Source organism: Numida meleagris, chromosome Z (assembly GCF_002078875.1).
Source record: "Numida meleagris isolate 19003 breed g44 Domestic line chromosome Z, NumMel1.0, whole genome shotgun sequence".
NCBI classification, from domain to species: Eukaryota; Metazoa; Chordata; class Aves; order Galliformes; family Numididae; genus Numida; species Numida meleagris.
Window position 1 is genome coordinate 57,116,618 of NC_034438.1, and position 25,313 is coordinate 57,141,930.

The 25,313-nt window shown below is 44.1% G+C and overlaps 1 protein-coding gene across 1 annotated transcript in view; it reads right to left on the reverse strand.

Moving 5' to 3' along the window:
* FAM81B (family with sequence similarity 81 member B) overlaps positions 1,280-25,313 on the reverse strand; it is a 24,810-nt gene continuing 776 nt past the window's right edge. Inside the window, 7 exon segments of the mRNA XM_021381524.1 lie at positions 1,280-1,740; positions 3,665-3,809; positions 11,660-11,829; positions 13,158-13,210; positions 16,607-16,713; positions 18,951-19,080; positions 21,019-21,112. Coding sequence (XP_021237199.1) covers positions 1,613-1,740; positions 3,665-3,809; positions 11,660-11,829; positions 13,158-13,210; positions 16,607-16,713; positions 18,951-19,080; positions 21,019-21,112 — 827 coding nt within the window. The 3' untranslated portion in view covers positions 1,280-1,612.

Genomic DNA, 25,313 nt, shown 5'->3' on the forward strand with positions numbered 1-25,313 from the left:
ATGCATGCAAAGTCAGGCTGGACAGGGCTCTGAACACCTGACTGAGTTTTAGGTGTCCCTGTTTGGTGCAGGAGAGTTGGACTAGATGGCCTTTAAGGGTCCCTTCCAGCTCAAATGGTTCTGTCCTATTCTGCCGTCACTGCACTGACAGACTTTAAGACACCACCCACAGTCTACAGTGATGGCTGCAATGTACAGAACAGGAAGCAACATCAAAGCATGAATTCAGAACACCTCAAACTGCTGCACATTACTGAGATTCATTTCAGTGCTACTGGTTACCTAATGCATGCAAAAAACTTCACAAATGCAGATCCAACCTGAAAGCAGCCTTCAAGCTTACGAGAGCTTGGCAAGAATCAAGATGCTGGAAGATTGTGACTTCGGTTGCAGTTTGTTGTTTTGTTTTTTACAAGAAGCCAGCAGCTTCTAGGACTTATTACTCACTAGTGAAACTGTAACATATCAAAGTTTCTCCCTGCAGCGGGAACGTGACTAATTGGTGAGTGGAGTTCCCTACTGACTGCGTGAGTTTGGTTTCAGCAGTTGTGCTGTGTAGGTTCAGCTTCTTAGAGAAGCCACCTGAAATCCACGGTTTTGAGAAACCTCTTTTTCTGTAGACCAAGAGGCACATGAGACTTGAAATGGGAGGGTTATCTCAGTCTTTTGAATACCTTCTCCTGGAGATGGATGGTCTTAGGCCTTCTGAACACAGGTGTTATACTCTAGAAATTCAGATTTCTTTTGCAATTGCACTCTGATCACCTTATTTTGCCTCCCTGCTAAAGAACTCGCACTAGCCTCTAGTGGGAAATCATACTGATGTTCCTTTGTTTCTGCTCCCAGATTGTTTCCCTTATTTCCAAATTTCATGTGTTTGATTGTTGTGGTTTGTTTTTTTTTTTTTTTTTTTGGGGGGGGGGGGGGGCTGTGGGTGGGGGTGAGGTGGAAGGGGGTTGTTTAAGTACAACAAAACCCACAATGCCAATTACAGTTTTGAGTACTACACTGCTAATCAGCAACAACTTTCTTCAGTAAGACAGCGGAGGCGAGTAATAAACCTTAATAATGCTTCTGCTAATAGTTAACTTGCATTTTAGCATGTGCACCCAACTTACAAGCTACTTTTAATGATTGAGTAACTTCTTATAACCAGTCCAAGTCATTCCCCTTTTCATAACGCTTTTACTACCTACACATTGTGTGGAGCTGAAGGAATCTTCTCAGCCTCATTTCAGTATTTACAGCAATCTAACACCAACATAACTTACAGCAGAACTGGGCTAACAGTGCTTAAACACTGAGTGATAGGTTTCTTGAAGTCCTTTAAGTAGTATGAATACTTCTGTATGAAATCTGCTTTCAAGATTCTAAGTCAATCCTTACTTAAAGCTTTTCTTCATATACTTTTTACTGTGAAATTGACAATGGCTGCAAGTGTAGCAAAGCTGTTATTTTTGTGGCTGTGCAATACGAAAAGTCACAAGAACATCCTACAGGGACTGGGAGAACAAAGGTGAGCGTGTTTAAAGGCTATTTTTTCCATTAATCCAGTGCTGCTTCTCACTGGAGAGAGCATCTGCAAGTGTTTATAGGGATTTGCTTTTGGAGTTCAGTCTCGTGGAAGGTCTCTTGCTTTGTACATTTGCATGTCTTTCTGAGTTTTCTTTTTTTCAAGTTTCAGCTTTGTGTTCTGCATTTGTTTGAGCAGCTCCAGAGACTCCTGAATGGACTGAAATCCTGGTAGAAAAATAGGAACAATTAATTAAATTGTGGTTGCTTTCAATACACTAAGATATTCTTCTTTTTCTTTCCAAATATTTCTGACCCACGTGTAAATCAGAGCACATTAAACTCAATCTATTTATTTCATCTTTTTACTGAATACCATAGACATGCATTGTCAGATTATGTTGCCAGCTCCTTGCTGTAGGATTCATATCTTCCAATGCACTGGACAATATCAAGCATTATAGGAATAAACTGTAATTAATATACTTGTAGTTTGAAGTTAAGAAAATATTGTCTGCATATAAAACCAAGGGTGATGTTAAAGTGCATCGTTCTTATATTGAGCATCGATTTTTATTTATTTAACTTTGAATTAAAGACAGTATTCCCACCAATGTGCTTCGTGCAGTGCCTTGAGGTACTAGTGTGTGTATGTGGCCACACTTCTGCAGGGCCTCTGGAGTTTTTTGTTTTTTTTTAAATGCTTATTATAACATGACAGTGGAGATCATTTTTCTTTTTGGAACATTTGCTTAATACAGACTGGTTTTATCACTGCTACACATGAGACAGCATTCAACCAAATCAGTGCATATGTTGTTCAGAAGTTTAGATCATGAGTGCGTCTGTGATTTCCAAGATGCTGATCTGTGCTAAAGCCCAGGGAGCTGATGAGACAGCTTATAAACTGCTCCAATGCCCTTCATGCAGCTCTACACCTCTTCAGAGGCCTTTTCCTCCCTGTTTTTGGGGCTTCAGCCTCTGCAAGACTTCCATGGAAAGAACGTGAGTCTGAAGGCAAATATTGCCAAGGTTTTGTGTAAACAGATCTCTTCTGTTATTGATTCCCACAGGCAGGAATCTCAAGAACTCTTGCTAAAGCACCAGAATCTTTTATTCTGAAATTTATTATCCCCAGCATTCTTCTGCTTACCAGACTGAACTTGATGGTCAGTCCTTCCTGCCTCAAGCTCCTTCCTGTATCAAGATCATCGCTAATTTAGAGCTTGATTTGTTACAGCTCTGGAGCAGAGCTTGTGGGTTGCAAATTATGAAGGAATTGGAACTGAAGTAAGGAGCTGTGGTCCCAGATCACAGACAACTTCAAAGATGAGAACATATACGATGTGAAGCACTTGTGTAGTGTTCTTCTGCCATCTGTTCCCTTGGAGTGTTGGCTGAGTGATTTTTTTTTGATAAACTAGTGTTTCCATTTTGTTTCCATTATCAGCTGCAAGTGGGGAGAATTGCAATAGGATACTTTATAGTGACCAAAATCTTCCTTTTGAAAGCCTTGTGCTTTGTGCCAGGTGAATTGCTTTTGAAAGTTCAACAGCTAGAATCTGCTCAGACTGGTAATGAATCCATGCTCTGGGAATTACATTCAGCATGACTGTACCCATAAGAAGCATCTACTGTGTGTTCAGCAATGTCATCTAAATGCTTCTGTATTTATCTATCCTATGGTCCGGGTAGGACAGCTATTAAACAACCGGGTGCATCTTTCTCAATCTCCTATTAGTGGAGAATTGGGAGTAAAGGATGTAAAAAATAAAAAACAATCAAACATGATCTCAGCATCAGGACCTGAAGCAGAAGGCAAAAACTTTCACCTCTCAATTAATGTTAGTGGTCTTGTGACCAGAATAAAGAAGTATTCTGAGAAATTTGGAAAGTGGATTGTGAAGTTGCCTTTCAGATCATCTTACCATCAGACCCTTAGGAAGAGAAAGCAACCTGTGTGTGAATATCCTGCTCATGTTGGTAAGGACATCTGGGCTAACCCAGATGCCTAAAAATGACACCTGTGAAACCAGGATGTGGGAGAGAGAAATAGTCTTTTGAAGGTCCTTATTTCACTACTGGAAAGTATTTTCTGCGGCAGTGATTTAGTGTACAAATGTACTGACAAATAATTGCATGAAATTCTCACCTGATCTGTATTCATTCCAGATTTCCTCAAGCTCCTTCCAAATCTGTCTTTCAAACCTGGTGATTCTTGCATGCAGGTTTTTTTCATCACTGTTAATTTGGTTCAACTGCCTTTTGTGTTTCTCTGGGTTATCTGATTGTTCTAGCTGCAGTGACAGAAGTGTTCAAGAAACATTTAGATATAGTGTTGAGAGACATGGTTTAGTGGGGTTATTGGTGATAGGTGGATGGTTGGACTGGATGATCTTGTAGTTCTTTTCCAACCTAGCTAATTCTATGATTCTAAGTAGAAGCTTCTCTTCTATTTTCTTTTCTGCTGCTTCCTTTAAACACATGGCACAAGTTAATGGTAAGCTAGAATGATAGAATGGCCTGGGTTGAAAAGGACCTCAAACATCATCGAGTTTCAACCCCCCCACTGAGTGCAGGGTCGCCAACCACTAGACCCGGCTGCCCAGAGCCACATCCAGCCTGGCCTTGAATGCCTCCAGGGATGGGGCATCCACAACCCCCTGGGCAACCTGTTCCAGCGTGTCACCACCCTGTGTGAAAAATTTCCTCCTAATATCTAAACTTCATCTCCCCTGTCTCAGTTTAAAACCATTCCCCCTTGTCCTATCGCTATCCACCCTCGTGAACAATCGATCCCCCTCCTGTTTCTATGCTCCCTTCAATTATTGGAAGGCCACAATGAGGTCTCCCTGGAGCCTTCTCTTCTCCAAACTAAACAAGCCCAGTTCCCTCAACCTTTCCTCACAGGAGAGGTGCTCCGGCCCTCTGATCATCTTAGTCACCCTCCTCTGCACTCGTTCCAAGAGCTCCACATCTTTCTTGTGCTGGGGCCCCCAGGCCTGGATGTGGTACTCCAGATGGGGCCTCACAAGAGCTGAGTAGAAGGGGACCACCACCTCCCTCTCCCTGCTGACCACTCCTCTTTTAATGCAGCCCAGAACATAGTTGGCCTTCTGAGCTGCCAGCGCACACTGCTGGCTCATGTCCAGCTTCTCATCCACCAGGACCCCCAAGTCCTTCTCCACAGGGCTGCTCTCGAGGAGTTCTTCCCCCAGGTTGTATAAATACCTGGGATTGCCCTGGCCCAAGTGCAGCACCCTGCATTTGGCCTTGTTAAACCTCATCAGGTCCTCATGGGCTCACTTCTCCAGCCTGTCCAGGTCCCTCTGGATGGCTTCCCTTCCTTCCAATGTATTGACTGCTCCGCTTAGCTTGGTGTCATCTGCAAAATTGCTGAGGGTGCACTCGATGCCATCATCTATGTCACTGATGAAGATGTTGAAGAGCACCGGTCCCAGGACTGAGCCTTGGGGACATCACTCATGACCGGCCTCCACCCTGACATAGAAGCATTGATCACAACCCTTCGGCTGCAACCAGCCAACCAGTTCTTAATCCACCGAACAGTCCATCCTTCAAATCCATACTTCTTCAATTTGGAGAGAAGGATGTGGTGAGAGACACTGTCAAAGGCTTTGGAGATGTCCAGGTAGATGACATCCATCGCCCTTCTCCCAGCCACTAATGCCATCACTCCATCACAGAAGGCCACCAGATTGGTCAGGCAAGATCTGCCCTTGGTGAAGCCATGCTGGCTGTCTCGGATCACCTCCTTGTCACGTCTTCTAGGAGGATCTACTCCATTATCCCAGGCACAGAGATGAGGCTCCCTGGCCTGTAGTTCTCTGGGTCATCTTTTCTCCCTTTCTTAAAAATGGGAGTAATGCTTCCCTTTTTCCAGTCACTAGGGACTTTACCGGACAGCCATGATTTTTCAAATATGATGGAGAGCAGCTCAGAGACCACATCAGCCATCTCTCTCAGAAGCCTAGGATGGATATAATCCGGCCCCATGGATTTCCTTACATTCAGTTTCATGAGGAGGTCTTGGACTTGTTCCACTGTTACAGTGGGACAGAATCCGCTCCTCTCACCCACACCTAGAGGTTCAGGGTCCTGGCAGACATGGGGAGCCTGACCACCAGTGAAGACCGAGGCAAAGCACTTATTAAGCACCTCAGCTTTTTCCATGTCTGAGGAAGCCACTTCTCCATCCTCCTTTATCAGAGGGGGAACACTCCCCTTGACCTGTCTCCTCCTGCCTATGTACCTGTAGAACCCCTTCTTGTTATTTTTCACATCCCTTGCCAAGTTCAGCTCAATCTGCACTTTGGCTTTCCTGATCCTATCTCTACACATGCGGACAACAGCCCTATATTCCTCCCAGGCTACACAACCCTCCTTCCACTTCGCATACATTTCTCTCTTTTCCCTCAGTTTAAGCTGCAGGTCCTTGCCCAGCCATGCTGGTCACCTGCCTCCTCTGCTCGATTTCTTTTGCTGGGGGATGGAGAGCTCTTGCACTCTCAGGAGGATGTCCTTAAAGAGCTGCCAGCTCTGCTCTGTTCCTATGCCCTTAAGGACAGTTTGCCAGGGGATTCCACCCAGCAGTTCCTTGAGCAGCCGGAAGTTCAGTCTTCTGAAGCTCAGGGTCCTGACTCTGCTTTTTGCCAGGCCCGCATTCCTCCAGATCGCCAACTCCACCAGGGCGTGATCACTACAGTCCAGGCTGCCTCCAATCTTGACCCCTCTAATGCTCTCCTCCACATTGGTGAGCACCAGGTCCAGCAAGGCTTCACCTCGTGTCGGTCCATCTAATACCTGGACCAGGAAGTTATCCTCATCAGACTCCAGGAATCTCCTGGATTGTCTGCCGCCCGCCATGCCACTATCCCAGCAGATATCCGGGTGGCTGAAACTTCCTATTAGGACAAGAGCCCGCGAACGCAACAATTCCTGCAGCTGGGGCAAGAAGGCCTCGTCAACAGGCTCCCCCTGATCAGGTGGCCTGTAACAAACCCCAACCACTGGACCTTTACTGGACCGATGCCTGATTTTAACCCGTAAGCTCTCAACCTGGTCATGGCTGTTACTCAGACACCGCTCTTTGCAATCTACCCACTTCCTAACATAGAGGGCAACTCCCCCTCCCTTCCTGCCCTGTCTATCCCCTCTGAAGAGGCTGTAGCCCTCAATCAGAGTATTCCAATCATGGGATTTGTCCCACCACGTTTCTGTGATAGCAACCAGATCATAATTTTCCAAGCTCATCACGGTTTCCAACTCCTGCTTATTTCCCATGCTGCGTGCACTAGTGTAAAGGCACTTCAGCTGGGCTTTCTGCCACACTACCTTTCTGCAGGGGCCCTCCCTCAAACTTCCGGAAGAAATCCGAAGTTTTCCCCCACTGCTTCTCCCACTAGCACAAGCCCCTCCCACAAGCACTGGCTCATTACATACAGGGTCCTTACTAGTGACTCTGGTTTCCCCCCCCCCCCCCCCCCCCCCCCGCTTCATACCTAGTTTAAAGCCCTATCAATGAACCTTCCCAATTCCCATCGTAAAACCCCTTTCCACCAGTGGGATAAGCTACTTCTATCGGTTGCCAGCAGGCCCGGTCTCGTGTACATGGAGCCAAGGTTGAAAAACCCAAACCCCTGCTGGGCACACCAGGCTCGGAGCCAGATATTCATCCATTGACCCACCATGTTTAGTCCCTCATTATGCCCTATGATTGAGGGATAGAGGAGAACACAACTTGTGCTCCCGAACCCTTGACCAGACGCCCTAAGGCTCTGAAGTCCTTTTTCATGGTTCTAAGGGAGGTTCTTCCTATTTCATCGCTGCCTACCTGAAACAACAACAGAGGATAGTAATCTGAGGGCCGTACTAGGGAAGGAAGTTTCTTCCTTACATCTTTAACCCGGGCTTCCGGGAGGCAGCAGACCTCCCGGTGTAAAGGGTCTGGTCTACTGAGTCACCAACAATGACCCATCTTTTGTTCTTTGCTGAGGAGGTTTTGATGCTAAGGGTAGTCCTGCTAGGCTTCGAAGACACCTCCAAGTGGGAAGAACCATCATCTCAACCACTGTCCAGCTGTCCCTGCAGAGCACTGTACCTGTTCTGCAGGGGCAGCTGGGTAGGGAGGAGAAATCGCCAGGCAGGTGCGCCTGCACCGCCAAGCAGGGACCTTCTGCCATTCCCCTCTGCCCCCCGGTTGATCACCGTTGTTAGGCTGGGGAGAGGACAAGGGGGATCACTGCAGCAGGAACACTGTCTGCCTGCTGGTTCCCCCCGTTACCTGTTTGCAAGGCGGTAGGGGTGACATCCTTCATGCAGGGCCACAGGTGGCTGCCTCGATCTCAGGGATGGTAGGGACTGGCACCACCAATCAATCTCCTGCTCACACTCCCCAACACCCCTCAGCCTCTCCACCTCCTCCTTCAGGTCAGCCATCAGGCTGAGTAAATCATTTAGCTGGTCACATCTGACACACACACGCTGTCTCCATCGCCCTGCACTGCAAGGGCCAGGCTCAAGCACTCACTGCAGCCAAAAACCAGAGCACTAGCATGTTGTTGCGGGACTTCTGCCTGGGTCTCCTCATTTTTCTTGGCAGCAGCCTTCCTTTTATGCGTGCACGGGACCTCAGTCTGGGTCCCCACATTCTTCCTGGAAATAGCCTTCCGCCGGGGGGCAGCCATGGCAAACCAACAGACACTAGCACGATCTAGGGCAACCTTAACGAGCTGCAACTGGTCTGGTCCTCCCTGTAGCCGATAGCGCTGGCTCCGCCCTGACCGCGTTACCAGCTCCTTAACAGGTGCCCCTGCACTTAACACTCGTTGCACAGTGACCTAGCCCGCCTCCTCACTGTGCGGTCACGTGAACGAGTGGCTTACTGTTTCACCGCATTTGACCGCCCTTCGGGGTACGCGCACACCAACTCCCCCGCCCCGCCCCAGGGCGTCGCTGCCCTCCGGGAGGCTTTTTCAAGGCAAGGGGCGTGGCTCAGAGCAGTTGCCATGGCAACGCCACGTCACGTCAGCCGCTCTCGCGAGAGCTGCCGGGCCGTTCTGTTAGCTCGAGTGTCCCCGCGTAAAGGAACCGATCGAAAACCGCCGCTGTACCTCGCCTTCAGTCGCTGCGGTTCTGGCCGGGACAGCGCCGAAACAACCTCGGCGATCAAGGTGCTTTAAATATTCTCCATCCTGGCAACTCTGAAATCGATCAGTTTTGTTTCCCAATCCCATGAGTAAGAGCACTGCAGAGATGCAGTGAGGTCTGGTATCCTGGAGGGACATCAATCCTCTTTTCCCCAGCTAACTGAACTAACTGGGGAAGGGGCTGGGGCAGGCCACAGGGGCTTTTTTATGATTTATATATATTTATAATTATATATATATTTATACGAATATATAATATATAATTTATAAATTATTTATAAATATTTATATATTTATATATATTTATTTTAACTCCAGTTGTTCTCTCTGTTTCATTCTCTAGCAACAGACTAGGAATTCAAACAACTTACTTATTTCAGGCTGCTTTCATGCACTTACCTCAAACACAAGTTTCTGAGCCAAGGGGCGAAGCAATGAGGGGTGTACCCAGCTCTATCACCAGTATGAGTAAGGGCAGTGAGCCCCTAACAGCTACCCTTTGGAGCCCAATGCCACGCCTGAGGGCTGCTGCACCTCCTCAGAGATGTGCTCATACCGGAGCCATGCTGCTGCCCACCCATTTCTTGCTCTCCAAGTTGCACTGAGTCCTCTGCTAAGGTCCTAGTTTGATCATCAACATGGTCAACATCCCTCACCTTCTTCAGCCCTGGTGGCTCAGAGTATTTTGGCAACGCTGGGCTCTGCCTCTCGGAAAATATTTGCAAACCTGGCAGAGTTTTTTGAACCTAAACTGAGTTTATGGTGATGCTGAAAAAACATTCTGTGTTTACAAACATTACCATGCTGTACAGGTGGCTGGTGGAGTGAGTCAGCTCCAGGAATAACCAAACTGCTGCTTCGCAGCTCCAGCTTCAGCACAAAACACATCCACTAGCCTTCTGGTTCATGTGGCCTCAGCCATGTCAATAAGGTGACCAACAGGACTTTTTACAGACTTTTTACCTGGTCCGATAGTGACAGGACAGGGGGGAATGGTTTTAAACTGAGACAGGGCAGATGAAGGTTAGATGTTAGGAGGAAATTCTTTACTCAGAGGGCAGTAAGGCCCTGGCAGAGCTGTGCAGAGAAGCTGTGGGCCCCATCCCTGGAGGCGCTCAAGGCCAGGCTGGATGGGGCCATGGGCAGCCTCAGCTGGTGGGGGGCAGCTCTGCTCATGGCTGAGGGTTGGAGCAGGGTGGGCTTTAAAGTCCCTTCCAACCCAAACCATTCTGTGATCCTATGACTGCTGCTGAGAAGAGCTGGCTGTGCTGCTAAGGCCCATGTCTGAGCAGGGTAAGTGTTCTCCGCGTGGGTTTTGAAGCTCACCTCACACTTGAGTATGTTATTTGGTACTGTCGAGCACACCATCTAACAGCAGGGAAAACAAGCAGTAATGAGTACTTTCTGGGAAAATCACTCACATTTTGAGTGCTAGCAGCAGTGTCTGCCATTAAGCTAGAAGCTGTACTCCTGGCATGCGGGCAGCTGCGTGGTTGCTGTGGCTCTTGCCGTGGCCATGCAAACCAAGCAAAGGGCTCAGTGGCTATGGACAGCACCAACACTATAGCTGGTTTGGGGACATGAGCGTCAGGCTGGGACAAGTCAGCCTTTTCTCCTTGGCTGCACTGTCAGTGCATCCCTTAGCTTGATTACTTCAGCTTCCTTAGGTAGCAAAACCCTGAGGGCTCTCATCTGGCTGGACTTTCCATATGACACATTTCATCAAGTACTCTTCCAGCAGCTAAACACAGGACACAGCCTTCAGCAGGGTCAGTGTTCTCTGGGTGGGTTTCGAAGCTCACCTCACACTGCTCCTGCCTCTAACAGCATGTTGAAGTTTACCTCAGCTCTCAGGGGCTGAGCTGTGTTTTCCCTGAGAAGACAGCCACCTGCTGTAGGGAACTGCTTTAGCAGGGGGTTGGACTCAATGATCTGTGGAGGTCCTTTCCAACCCCTTCTGTGACCACCAGTTGCCCTGTGCACACATGTATGCATATGCACAAGAATAAAGGCACTCCTTATAACTTCATCTGTTAAAAGGTGACTTAGAAAACTTTAAGCCCTGTTAAAGTTGCGTTGCTTGACACTGCAGTATCCCTGAGGAAAGCATAACTATGTATTTTGGTTTGTGTTCTCAAAAATAATCACAAAAACTGCATTAGCAGAGCAGCTGTGAGACAATGCCTGAAGGGTCAGAAACACTTTTATATCTGCCTGGCTGCACCAGTTGTTGGTTGTATTGACAACTAGAGGTTGTGAAGCAGTATAAATGGAAATTAAAGTTTGATGGTGTTTTAGTTCACTTTTGAGTAATTTCTCCATGTGGTTTTGATTAGCAGTCTTCATTCTGGTTGCTTAGACATGGCAGGTGTGTTTTAATCGGTTTTGAACTCTGAAGCTGAGTGAACTACAAAGGAGGAAAAGCTTTTAGAGTTGCGAAGGAATTGATTAAAAGACATTGGTCCTGTGCCAAGCACTATCTGCGTGGTGGAATCTAAACTCACTGCATATTAATATACCAACCACAGTACGGTGATGGCAGGTCTATATTTAAAACCAGTAAGAATTTGCATAGAAGTTCCCTTACTATTCTAAGCATGTCAATGAATGAAGGAAACTCTGATGATGTTCAGTGATGCCACTGATGCTTGTTCTGGGACAGGTCGCCACTGCTGGGTAAACTGGGGCTTCACAAATGCCCAGTTCATGTTGGTTGCCCAGAGGGTTGCGGGATTTCCATCCTCAGAGGTGCTTAAAAATCACCCGGAGGACACCTGCGACCTGCCTTTGCTGTTGGTCCTGTTTGAGTGAGGAGCTGAATCTCAGGACTTCTAGATATTCCTTTGAAATAAATTATTCTACAGTCATATGTTTTTCATAATTCATCATTTGACTGGCCATCCCACAAGGCACCAGGGCAATTCCATTTTTGTGTGCAATCTCATTGTGTGTGTAACTTGCTGTGTGGGAAGCCTTACCAGCCTCTCCTTCATCGCATTGAGCAGCAGCTGGTGCTGGTACTGGGCTCGATCTTCAGATCGTGTCAGCTGTGCTTCCATCCACTTCTGCTGATTCTGAATCTGATCTTTCAAGTCATTTAGAATACTTGTCAACCTAAAATTATGATAGGTTTTTTTTAGTAACAAGACTTATGGTTTAGTCAGCATTGTGGGGGAGTCTTGAGTCATTAGAGTAAATTGTTGAAGTTACTTCAAATCTCCTCAGTAGTTTCCTAAGGAGACCAAGCTCAATTATTTTATTAATCCTTACCTTAAAGATTGCATATACATGACAAAGTGTGATTTCTGTAGTGCAATCTAATTTAAGAAAATACCTGACGGCTGAAAAATGCTGTTTTGCAATTTAAATTATCTTTATTTGTAGTGAGTGAAGAAGCCGCGCTGTCCCATTGAACATCAGCTGTGCTGCTGGACAGCACAGTGGGCACCAAAATCACCTGCGGTTTGAAAAGGCTCTTAGGATGAAAGTAAACCTTAAGTAAAGGTTTACAAATGTGGAGAAAATGTGTGCGTGCCTTTGAAGCACCTGCTGGACAGTAATGTGAAAGCCCTCCCAAAGGAAACAGCACAGGCAGCTCCTGGAGGCAGGACAGGGCAGCGGCTAAAAGAACGTCACACAGACCCAACTTGCAAACTCCTGAGCTAGAGAACAGTACAGTTGCTCTTCTTATGCTGCAGCATGTAATTGACAATATGAGCCATGAGGAAACATGGATATACGTCCAAATTCTAGCCATACATTTAAACTTTCATTCTTACGCAGGGTGCCAGAGTTTCACAGAAAATTTGAGTGTAACAGTATTAATACCTAAGGCATACTTGGATGAAAAAAGTGACCAATTAAAATTTGTTTGGGTTTCAGCCAGGCTACAAACCATCAAGTAAGGAGCAGGGTTTTATAACTAGACAATGCTTAAAGCACTTGTAACACTTAATGTCACTTTTCAAAAGGGTGTTTGAGAGAAACTGCTTTTTAAAACCAAGTGATTGATAACAATTTCGTATCTGCCTAATGAAGTGATAATTGCCTTCAGCGATTAATGTAATGTGAGAAACAACGATAACAGAATTTCTCTAACTGACATATTATTGCTGTTTGCTTGCTGTAGACAGTACTTTACTAAGATCTTGTGTGGCTGTGACGTCAGTTTATCATTATTACTCATTTTAATAGTTCTAGGATTATTTTAACAATAACAGTTCAAAACATTGATTTTGTCATTTATAGCATGCACATGACAACATGCACACACTGTAATTCCTGGGGCACCAGTCTTTTCTCATGAGACAATAAGATTATATTTTGATATGACATTGATGATGCAGATACAGGTAGGGGAAGTACAACAAGCTTTTCTTGGACCTAACAGAGCAAGCCACCTGTCTGGACCACCTAAACCTTACTTTGAAAGGGCTGGCAGGGCTGGAGACGGTGCTCTGTTGAAGCCACTACTACCTGCTCTAAGAATATTGATCATGAAAGCGGGATCTTGAGGATCAGTAAAGAAGCTGACAAATAGTACTAATTACACAAAACTGTGTAACTGCAGGAGTTTTTCTCCTTTTACTCAGTAAGCTTCAGACTTGTTTGCAAAGTCAAATAAACACTTGTAAGCACTTTAACTAGCTTGCTCTGCCTGTTTGAAGCTTGAAAAGCCTCTTAAAATGAAGGTGAAAATGAGGATAACCAAAAAGGCTAGGCAAAGCAAATCTCAGAGGAGTCAAACGCTTCTGTACTGTTAGAGCCCGGACTTGAGCGTTCGTGTGTACAGAGCACCAGGAGATGTTTTTGCCACGGCTGCTGCTCTGTCCACTGCTGCCTGAAGCCCAAAGCTCACCCTTTGCTGTGTGCTCAGGTGACAGATCCAGCAGTTTCAGGTGGGCTTTAATCATGCCCTCAATCCATTTTAGACATTTCTCAGAGCAGTACGCTGTCTCTGCTGAGATAGACTTCTGTTCCTATGCCTTAATAAAACTGCCAGAACCAACAGGGAGTGGAACTGGGGCTGATTTCCCAGACAAAAGTCTGGTTTCAAACCCAGGATCAAAGATCCTGCTCTTGTCTGGCTGAATCGACTCCATGTGGGGGATGTCAGCAGCAATGGCCACAGCTGCAGCGCCATGCCTGACATGGAGATGAGCAGCAAGCCCCCAGCTCCCCAGGGTGCCAGTCCAGCAGATTTGTTCATTTTTAGCCCAGAAAGCTAACTATATTCTGGGCTGCATGAAAAGAAGCATGGCCAGAAGGTTGAGGGAGATGATCCTGCCCCTCTGCTCTGCGCTGATGAGACATCACCTGGACTACTGCGTCCGGGTGTGGAGTCCTCAGCACAGGAGAGACATGGACCTGTTGGAGCGTGTCCAGAGGGACAAGAAATGATCCAAGGGATGGAACACCTCTCCTATGAGGACAGGCTGAGAGAGCTGGGGCTGTTCAGCCTGGAGAAGAGAAGGCTCTGGGGAGACCTGAGAGCGGTCTTACAGTAACTAAAAGGGGGCCCTAAAAAAGAAAGGGACAGACACTTTATCAGGGTCTGTGGCGACAGGACAAGGGGACATGGTTTCAAACTAAAAGAGGGGAGATTTAGAGTGGATATAAGGAAGAAGGCATTTTTCAATAGGTGTGGTGAGGCACTGGCACAGGTTGCCCAGTGGGGTGGTGGATGCCCTGTCTGTGACACTCAAGGTCAGTCTGGACAGGGCTCTGAGCACCTGATGGAGCTGTAGGTGTCCCTGTTCACTGAAGGCAAGTTGGACTAGATGGCCTTTAAGGGTCTCTTCCAACTCAAACACCTCTATTATTCTATGACTCTACGGTTTTTGACGAAAAGCAGTGGAAAGTTTTGCTAGCATAAATATGGTGTAACAAAGCATGTCAAGTGAGAGTATTGAGACTGAAACTCTTAGCCAAAAAATCCTGTTTACCAGGAGGAAATGTGACTCTTAGTGAGTCAAATACAACCTTTTCTGATCAGCCTTACTGATCCTGAGGATCAGTAAAGAAGCTGACAAATACTAGTTGTTCTGCCCAACCACCAAGTCAGGCAATAACAGGGCTGGTACCTCTTCAGATAGAACTTCGTGTGGTAAATCATAGAGTGTCATCCATTAGGCATAAAAAAGAAGTCTTATGTTGCTATTTTTGTTAACATTATTGAACATATTTAAGCAATATCATTTTATTGGGAAAAGATGAATTAATCACAAGTGATAGAATTTAGGGTCAACATTGCTCAAAGTTCAGAATAACGTTCTGTTTAGTTACTGATATACACAGTTGGCATTTGATTTTGCTGTGTTTGGAAAAAGGAAAGAAAGGAAAGGTTTAAACCTAAAAATGTATTGTTTGAGAACTGTATTTAGGGAAGTTAGAAAACATGGCAAATGTGAGCAACAGTTGTCATGGGGAGAATGGGAAGAATTTGCAGACATTTGATAAAGTTGTTTAAGAAATACTGAAAATGATTGCCATGAATCATGCTATCAGTTACAGATTTAGTAGAGGAGCTGTGGTGACACTAAATGATCATAATGGCCTCTTTGTGATGCAAGCCTGTGACTCGTGGCTCTGCCCAAGAGGATGAGGAGGCTGGGGCCCATCTCTGCAGGGACAGCATGGTGTGGTAGTCAAACAGCATCATATTTTGTTTCATTTAAAATCTTCAGTTAGGATGGTGAGGCCCTGGCACAGGCGGTGCCCCATTCCTGGAGATGCTCAAGGCCAGGCTGGATGGGGCCCTGTGTAGCCTGAGCTAGTGAGGGGCAGCTCTGCCAATGGCATGGGGCTGGGACTGGGTGGGCTTTAAGGCCCCTTCCAACCCAAGACATTCTGTGATTGTACGAACTACTATCCCCCCTACATGGAGCTAACAAAAAATGTATCTACAGTGAGCCAGGCTGCAGAGACAGATGAGTTGCCAGTCTTTGGTCGAGAAAATCCCTGAAATATTAATGAGATACTTGTGGATATTTAATAAGATAATCCTCTAACAGTGCTGCAATAAATGTGAGAGCAGAACTATTGAAAAGTGATCTGCCTCTGTGTAGTTGAATACAGCTATTCCTCAGCTAACTGGCCCTGAGAGAGAACTACCAGTCCCCTGACCATGAAGGCCAACATTACCTAGCAAAGCACAACTCCCCCTGAAGTCCTGAAATACTCCAACATTTTAAGAAGAGGAAATATCACCTTTGAAATATTGTTGCAGCATTGTTATAATTAGATTTCCAATTATTTGTGCTGGCACTGATGTTCAGTGCTGGGCTGTTTTGCATTGTTCTGCATATGGATGCCACATACTTTAATTTGTTGTGTAATCACTGGAGCTCCTACCTCTGTAAAACTCATCAAGATTAAAAGGACGCTCTAAAAGTACTTCTGTATCCAGAAGAGGAGAAATAGAAGGCTTAAGAAAGAAACAATAAATTACAGATCCAAGGGCATGTTTATCTGTGCAGCTTCACCCCTCAGCTCCATCCCTGTCCTGCCCCTGCCCACCTCTTTCAACCAGCTCTGCCCCATCCCGGCTGCTCTCCCAGAACTGAGCAAGGGTTTCAAGAAAATGTCACTTGCACCTTAGGCAAGTCACAAGTTAGCCCCAGTTGTTGTGGTAAATAGTGTCTTTCTATTCAGTGCCGTTCTTTTAGGTATGGAAGGATAATTGCTTTCATACCTTTCTTCTTACAGGACGGCATTTAGTGCCTCATGTTAACAATTAGCTTGCAAGACAATACATTTTCATCATGTATTTTCATTATTTTATAGCATGGATCTTCATTAACCTTCTTTTTATGTTTTGAATAGATGATAATTAATGGGTTTGTTTGGCTGTTTCATGACAACCTGTTCATCATACTAAAGCAATCAAGGTGAATTATCATAATGAAAAACCCTTCATCACCTACTTGAAATCCAGAAGTTGCAATTCATGGTGTTGATCTTCCTAGACTGTCTTCAAATTTGAGCTTTGATCAGAGCTGGAAGTCTCTATCTTGCCTAATAGCTGCATTACCTAATGAGAATTCAACAGAGAATGCCTTTATGAGCCAGAATGTGAGCACTTACATTTAAATATGTATTATGACTGCAAGAGTGGAAAAAACAACTGACATGACGGTACGACTTTGAACTTCTCTCACAAATAATTTCATTCAGTGAGGACTTGAGCTCAGGGTCACTAAGGCTAAAAGAATAACTTAGTGGAAGTTTTTGTGGACACAGGCTTTGTAATGAAATTCACAGATAACTGACACTTTTTATTTCAGCAAGACACTGTGCACCACTAAAACTTCCCTGAAGATGTTAGGATCCAAGGGGTAATGTTCCTTGACAGAAAATGTTCATCAAACATCTGATGGACTCCCAACACCAGCAAAAGGAGGAGACAGTCACTCACAGATCAATCCTTCTCCTGCCCCATCCAGGCTGGAAAAAATGTCCAAAGCACCACAGAGCACTCTAGTCTGAGTAGCTGATGCACTCTCAGGCGTTTTTGGCTGGAGCAGTCCCCATTCTATGGGGCCATTCCCTTCTGGGGGCATGGGGAAGAGAGACTGCCTCAGGAACCAGGGCTGTGGTTTCTGGGCCCCAAGGTGAATCACAAAATCATAGAATCATAGAATCATTTTGGCTGGAAGGGATGATTAAGTCCCTTATCAAGTCACTTATCTAGTCCAACTCCCCTGCAATGAACAGGGACAGCTAGAGCTCGAGCAGGTGCTCAGAGCGTCCCATCCAACCTGACCTTCACTGCTTCCACGGACAGGCATCCACCACCTCTCTGAGCAGCCCATGCCAGCATTTCACCAACCTGATTATAAAAAAAAACTTCTCTATATCCAACCTAAATCTCCCCTCTTTTAGTTTGAACCCATTTCCCCTTTTCCTGTCACAACAGACCCTGCTAAAGAGCCTGTTCCCTTCATTTGTATAGCCCCTCTTTACTCCTGAAAGGCTGCCCTGGTGAGGAAATACCTTCATCTGGTTGATAGCTGTGGCATATCTGTGTTGAAAGGGAGCTGCTAAAGGCTCATTATGCTGTTTTGATACCTCAATACTCTACAAAAAATGGCTCTGTTTTAGAAATTCTCTTGTTTGCTTCTTTCCCACAAACATATGAGTACAGTTTTCCCCTCTTCATCTGAGAAACTTTGTTCTCCATCCAGCTTCACGTCTGTGATGGCTTATTTTTATCTGCTACTGCTTCAAATGATCTGACACACACCTGCTTCATTTCCCGTTCTCAGGCAAAGAGGAACATCTTTCTAGGAATTCAAGGAGACAGGTGTCCAAACAGTGTCTTATAGCAGAATTCCAGGTAAAATACTTTCATTTAAATTGTCATGAATAATTTGTAGAAGAGGGCATTTGGGTACAAAATGACTGGATCTCTGCCTTGTGCAGCAGAAGATGTAGTCAAAATCCAGTGATGAGCTTATACTTGATATCAAATGCATGAGAAGCTGAATGTCCCCCATCTTCCCCCAGACTCAATTGCAGTGGGCACAGATAACATTTAATTTGAAGCAGGAGCAGAAGGCTGTCATGCTGCAGGTGTACAAACCAAACATATCAGTGGGCTGTACTTGTGAAATATTGTTGCTAAAGCTTTTGACTCTGTGGAAGGTTCTAAAACAGCTATTGGACACAAGAAACCTGTCACAAGACCAATTATAAGGAATCATTATCAGTAACAGCTGTTATTTGTTGTTGGCTTATCCCCTCTGTGGAGAAAAAAAAATTAAGAGAAACTATCATTTTCCAAAACATTTTCAGTGCTACAGTTTCAAATGATTTTGAAATATTGCCAGCTTTCACAGGGAATTGGATATTCTATTAGATGCCTCCTTGCCACCACCTTAAAATTGAAGAAAAAACAGTGGATGTATGAACTATTTTTCAGCTCCAGAATTAATGCAACTGAATTTTCCAGATGCACTTAAAGTGGAGTTGTGCTTTAATTCAAGGGTCTTGTAAACCATACTGAGAAACCAGCTGTGATGGGTCATTCACGATCTTAGTATTCCCAAATCCTATAACATTCTTGTTATCTGTTTTTAGACTACATCTGTTAGAAAGGCCATTACCATTCCACAGTGCCGGGGAAAACTTACTTTTTATTAAAAAAATCCTGAAATGTTTTATAAATGCTGTATCCATTGTTAATATCTGTCAGCACATAGGAGAGTAAGCTCTATGTGTGCCTCATCATCACTCATCAGGTATTGCACTGTGAATTTCTGTACTCACCATCTTCTCAGAACTGCTAACATAATTTTTGAGGGTAGAGTGAAGGCTGTAGATCTCCTTATCAATCTTCTGGACCTTTTGCCTGACAACACGGATGTCTCCTGATAGCTGTGCAATACTTGCCTCATGTCTACAACCAAACCAGAGACAAGAGAATTTCTGCATGGATAGATATAAGGGTGGAGCTGAAGGTGAGGAAAGGGAGGGCACTCAGCATTTGACCAGAAGTCCCCTGAACTGTAGTGACAACACACGTGGTGTCCATACATTGCAAACCTCTTGTGGCAACCAGTGGCCTAAGGTGACCTGAAACAGTCCACAACTCACCCCGCTGGGCCAGTTCCTCCTTGGTTTCCTGCTGTCTAATCTTAACGGTGAAGCTAATTTAAATCTGAAATGCAAATTGAGAGGTTACTCAGCCGCTCCAGCCGCCTGCAGTTTTTGGATGCCTACCCGGAGCGTAGGAGTGCCCAGACGGCAGCATCCTCTGGCTGGAAGCAGATGTGGAGGATGATCAGGTTTGGAACGGCAACAGGCAAAAAAAAACCTGTGGTGTTTTATAGGAAGCACTTGTCATTTTCTATTTAAACTCTTTCAGTTGCATTCACTAAAATATCTTTTCACATTTCAAATGGGCAAACAGATGATTTGAGAATGATGGCATTAATTGAATAATATTTAACCAGCTTTCCTCCAGGTAACATGTGCATCCAGTTTCTTCCTGTCTTTACTGTACCTATACACAATACATAATATGTATGTATATACTTGCATATATACAATTTTTTTTTTTCCACAGGAGGAAGATGATTTGGTTTAGTGTATATGTAAATATTTGTATAACATCATACATACATCCAACATGAGCTAGAAAAAAAGAGACTTCTGCTCCTGCACCCCTCCCTGAGGAGAGAAGGATGACAGGGACCCTCCTCCATATCTGCCCCCAGGAGTAACCACCTGCTCCCATCAAAGTGGTTCTTGAAACAAGATTGAGGAAACAAATATCCTACCTTGTGCAGTGTGTGTGCACAACATGAAGCAGTGCACCATTTAGTATACATAGTGGATTAGACGTTGAGTGAAGAAAACAGACGAGTTTTAAAATGCCAGAGAAATTATCCTGCAAAGCACTACAGGTTAAAGCCAGTGCTGTTGACAGACAAAGGATCTAAAGAAGGATTGTGACAGTTTAAATAGACCAGCCTTTTGTCATCTCTTGATTATGCAGAAATATTGAGATACACCTACAGAGCATTCACATCAAGGAAATGAAAAATGTTTATGCAGATAATAGAGGCTTTGTACAAAGGCCAGAATATTGATGAAGAAGTTTATATATATGCTGTTGATCTGGAAAACAAATTACAAAATAGCTCAAAAGACAAACACAGATCTGAAGAGGGCAGGTGGTGTAAGGTGGTGCCTGCTCCACAGCTTTTACCACCTCAAACCTCAAAGACCAGCACGGAGCTGGCAAGAGATGATGCTCCAGCGGCTGGGACCCCCATGGGGACAGAGGACACCCAGCACTGTACTGGGCTGGAGGAGCTCGTTTGCATGTAACGGTAATGAGTCTGTGGCAAAGATGTAGTATGGAGTTACTGCAGCCTCTCCAGGGCAGGAGCAGTGGGGACCCTGCTGCAGGTGTGCTTCACGGATCACATGTGCCTACACACAGTACTGGTGCTTTCTGCAGCACAACATGGTTGCAGTCTGGCAGACTTAGTCCTGAAGGGAATGGGGATACTTGGGACTTTTAAAATCCTGCACTAAATTAGTATTTGATGTAGGAGATGCTCAGCAGATTGTGGTGAGATCAGTGTTTTTCAGTCACATACACAGAAACTGGGAGTATGTGAGGAACACGAGGATGGGTATGGAAAAGTGCAGAAAGTGTGCTCCTTGTGAGATTTGCATATAAATTAAAAAGCAAAAAGAAAGAAAAGCCTCTAAAGATTGTACCGATGGATTTCATTATAGGCAGGAATATAGCTGCCTTATATACATTTGAAAAATGCTATCCTTTAAAGTCATAGAAAGAGCAGCATATTTAATGAAGGATTACTTTATTTGGCAAAGTTTGCATATTCTGAGGGGATGAATAACTTCATGGGTATGCACCACTGGCTTCAGTAGTCTAGCACTACACTGGACACTTCCTTTGAGCAAAAACAACAAAAAAAAATCAGGAAAAAAAATTATAATGCAACCATCTCTGTAAAGTGCAATGTTTATTCAGTCTTTTGTTGGTGTGTCTGAAGAGATGAGCCAATATTTATGAGAAATGTTGTTTCTTCTTACAGTTGATTACCTGTTTTATTACTCTAAAATATGATCCTGTGCCCAAAGGAATTCTTGCTTCAATTTATTTTAAGAATTAAAACACAAATCTAAAATACAGCTAATTTTAGATGCTGGCTGCTGATGTTGAAGGCCGTTTTTTCTGTCACTGCTATCTGACACACCAATGTTTACATGGTGTAGATATGTGCACAGAAGGTCCCAGAATTAATGGATGACCACCCCAGCATTTGGCAAGAGTGCTCTGTCTTTCAGGGGAAGACAGAAAAGAGAGACAAATTGAGTTACAAGAGCTAATCCACATGAATCCTTTACATATTGCAGAATACAGGAGGATGAATAATCTGCTGTGAGAAAGAGCAGTGCTCCATTAAGGTTTATTTCATCCCAAGTACTCTTGGATTGAGGTCAGCTGCAAGTCAATAACAAAACTGCCCTTGCAAGTTTGCACTGGGAAGATTTCTATTAATTCAAAACATGTAAGTTATATGAACCCCTACATTTGTCTCCAGCCACTCTGGGCTATACTATTTTACACAGCTTTGAGCTGAGACTTAAGGTTGAAGGAACATGATAACCCTCCACATTTTCTTTTTCCATTTCCTCCTTTCCCCAAGCGTGTTTGGTTTCCCCTGCTGCAGGCCAATGCTCTAGCACAGCAAATGGGAGCAGGACCTACTGCAGCTGGCAAAAGCAAGCAGCATGCCTGGAGGGACCCTGGGAAAAAGTAACAGGACACATCACCCACTGAATGTTATGACTTTGCTGAAAGCATGTCATCTGGAAAGTCTGCCCATCCAGATTTGAGAACACCAAGAGAAAAATACATTGCATGATCACCTCCTACCTTCTTTCAGTGCTGATCAGCCACAAGATTTAAAAAATGTATCTTTCTCCTGCCAACTTTGAAGGTACTGGCTTCACCATCTAGTTTTGAATTCTTGGGCTATTCTTCAGTAGTCTGGAGTCCTTCAGTACACTATGATTTTTTTTCTGCCTCTCTCTCAGTATCTATACCTAGAAGTGAAGACATCTCTGGACATTTTTTTTAGAAGCTATACATAGATGTATACTTCTCTCAGCCAGAAATTTTCCTTATCACCACATTCCTGGCTCTTCTTTACATGGTATCAAGTTTTTCACTTCAGAAAGGGAACTCTGAACTCAGTTCAGTATTCTGGTGTCAGCCTCTGTGCTAGGTATGGAGCTAATTTGTCCCTGTTCACCAGTCCTCCACAGCTCTGGTCCAAAGCTACAGTCTTGGCATTTCTGATACTGCATATTTGTGAGAGCCCACTGCCAGTTATTCATCTACCATATTCCCTAAACGTTTCCTGGAGCACTCAGTAACAGAGCAGTACTTCACGGGGTTTATAAAACACTTTTTTTCAATCTGCCCACATGACCCTAGTATATTCCTTCACAACACCAATCCTATTTCTGTTATCCACAAATATCAGTAGCAGTGATTTTATATGAAAACATATGACTGGCCTCTGCAGAAAAACAAACAAAGAAACATTAGAAGCGTGCCAGTTCAAGAGGTTTCTTCCTTAAAGACTAATTTTTCCAGTGTATCAATTGGTTCAGATACTCTCATGAAATATATAACACAGCAGAGTTTCATTTCTTCTTTAAGTTGTAATATTCAGATGTTACTAAACACCTCACAGAAATGCACTGTCAAAGGAAGAAATCAAGTTTGGTCCACAAGACCCACTTTCCAAGAGTGGAGGTGAAGAACAACAGGACAGCTTAGGCTACTTCAGCTGAAGTCAGACCAGACTAGAGGAGGAGAGATTTTGAAGAACCAGATGGGAAAATAAAGGTACTTTTTACCTGCTCTGATAATTTTATTAATATGTAGAATGCAAAGCATAGATCTGGCACAAAAAATGGAGATACAAAAAGAGTGCAAAGTATGTTCACACCTCCTCTGAGCTTGCTTTGCCCAAGTTGTCTCACAGAGATGGAAAAGAGGGCCATTCTATATGCCTTACCTCACCACTCTTCCATGCAGGTCTCCAAGACTCTGGATATGTTTACAGCCCAAACTTTGAAAAGCAAAATTGGTTTGCACTGTGGCACCATCTCTTGTTCTTATTTGTTGCTCCAAAACCTGTGAATTCAAGATATTTAATGCAGTGTTGGTTTTCCACGTTATTTATTTATCTATTTTTCAAAAATATGGGTTGAAGCACCATTTTCAGAAAAAGGTCTGAAAGCTTATTTTTCTTTCAAGGAGGAAGTAAACAGCATATTTTTCTTTTGGAAATCTACACCTGTATAAATCAGTACTCAAGGCCAGGTAGTGTGGGGCTTTGGGCAGCCTATGCTAGTAGGAGGTGTCCCTGCCCATGGCAGCGGGGGTTGGAATAAGTTGGTTTTTAGGGTCTCTTCCAAACCAAATGATTCTGTGGTGCTATGAAATTATATGTCTGCCTTTCCTTTACGATTGTGCATTATGTTGAAAAATCCAGTACTCAAAAACAAGGAAATGTTATATCCATCTAAACCCAAACAGGCATGTGGGTCAGTATGAGCAGCTAGTCAATGTCTTGTTTTGCTCTTTTTGTTTGTTTTATTGCACAGTAATAAAAATCTGATCTAAAGACAGAAGGAGCAACCACCCTGAAGGCTTTTTGGCAGTGGCTTATCCTGATCATATCTGAATGTGTCACAAGCATTAATTTTAGGAAGCCTTTGAGGAGCCACCGTGACCTTTTACAGACAAAAAGCTGAGAGAGGGAATGATATTTCAGATTCTCCAGTTTTAGGTCTCAGGTTGAGAGCAAAGGCCCTGAGCTGACATTTCACAGTCATTCAGGGTTATGGCTGGAGATGGGATGAGAGGCACTTTTCCCCTCTGCAGCTAAGTTTTTAACATTGATGTCTCCCTCATGAAATTTGCAATCCCTTCACAGAATCATGGACAGTGAATTAATCAAGGTTGTAGCAGTAATTGTGTTGAGGTTGCTAGTTCAGCTCATGCGGTCTTCCGACTGTCAGAGGGATGTGTTTCACCATCTGCAGCCTCACTCCCTCCAGAGTCTTCCCCAGGACAAACTATCCTTCTTTTTAGGGCATTCTTCATGTTTTGGGGAAGATAGAGAGTATGGAAGTCACATTTCCTGGTGAATTGCTTTGTTTTTTTAAAATGCTTTAGAAATGGTCACTGCTCAACTGCTCTAATTCACTGTGTATCAGGAGTAATTCCCCAAACTTGTCCTAATTCTCTGGTGGCTTTTGTTGACGGGTTCTCACTGTGCTGCTTTCTGTAGTATTGGTTCTTCACCCTCAGCAAATCTTCACAGCCATAGTATAGAAAGTGAACAAACACTTGAGGTTAGTTCCCAAAGTAGAGTCATTTACAACCCAGGAAAAAGATTAAAAACTGACAGCATCTTGGACATTTTTCTAGTAAAATAGTCCTGATCTCAGGTGAGCCATTATTTCAAATTTGTTAACATAAACATGAAGAATATAAAGTATTTCTCCAGTTACATAAGAAAAAAAAATTGAATTTACTGGCATTCGGAAGATGTCAGCACTACAAAGGATAACACAAATTTCTTCAGAAGTCTATTTTTTTGTACTGTACATCTTTGTCTGAAAAGAAAAGTAAGGAGTTGGTGAATTTCACATATAAATTTGACAAATAACAGCAAATAATTAAAGATCTTTAGCCAAACCAGGGTACCCCATGAACTTCCAGTACAGAATCATCAGTCAGCTCAGATGAAGTGTGACCTGAACCTTAATTCCAGTTTAAACTGAGCTTCATCAAGACTTTCAATGTTCAATTATGTTTTCATACAGCAACTATGTAAAGTAGAACATCTGCATCTAGAAATCTAAGTAGAAAAAATTGAGTTTTCATGTTATGTTAGAAAAAAATGCAGTTTAGTCACTTCCCTTGAATTCTATTACCCATGCTCCAACAAAAATGAAAGTAAATAGGATGTGAGCCTTCCATGTAATAGAAAGCAACCTAAACACTTGTTAGTTCCCTTCCCTTCCCTTCCCTTCCCTTCCCTTCCCTTCCCTTCCCTTCCCTTC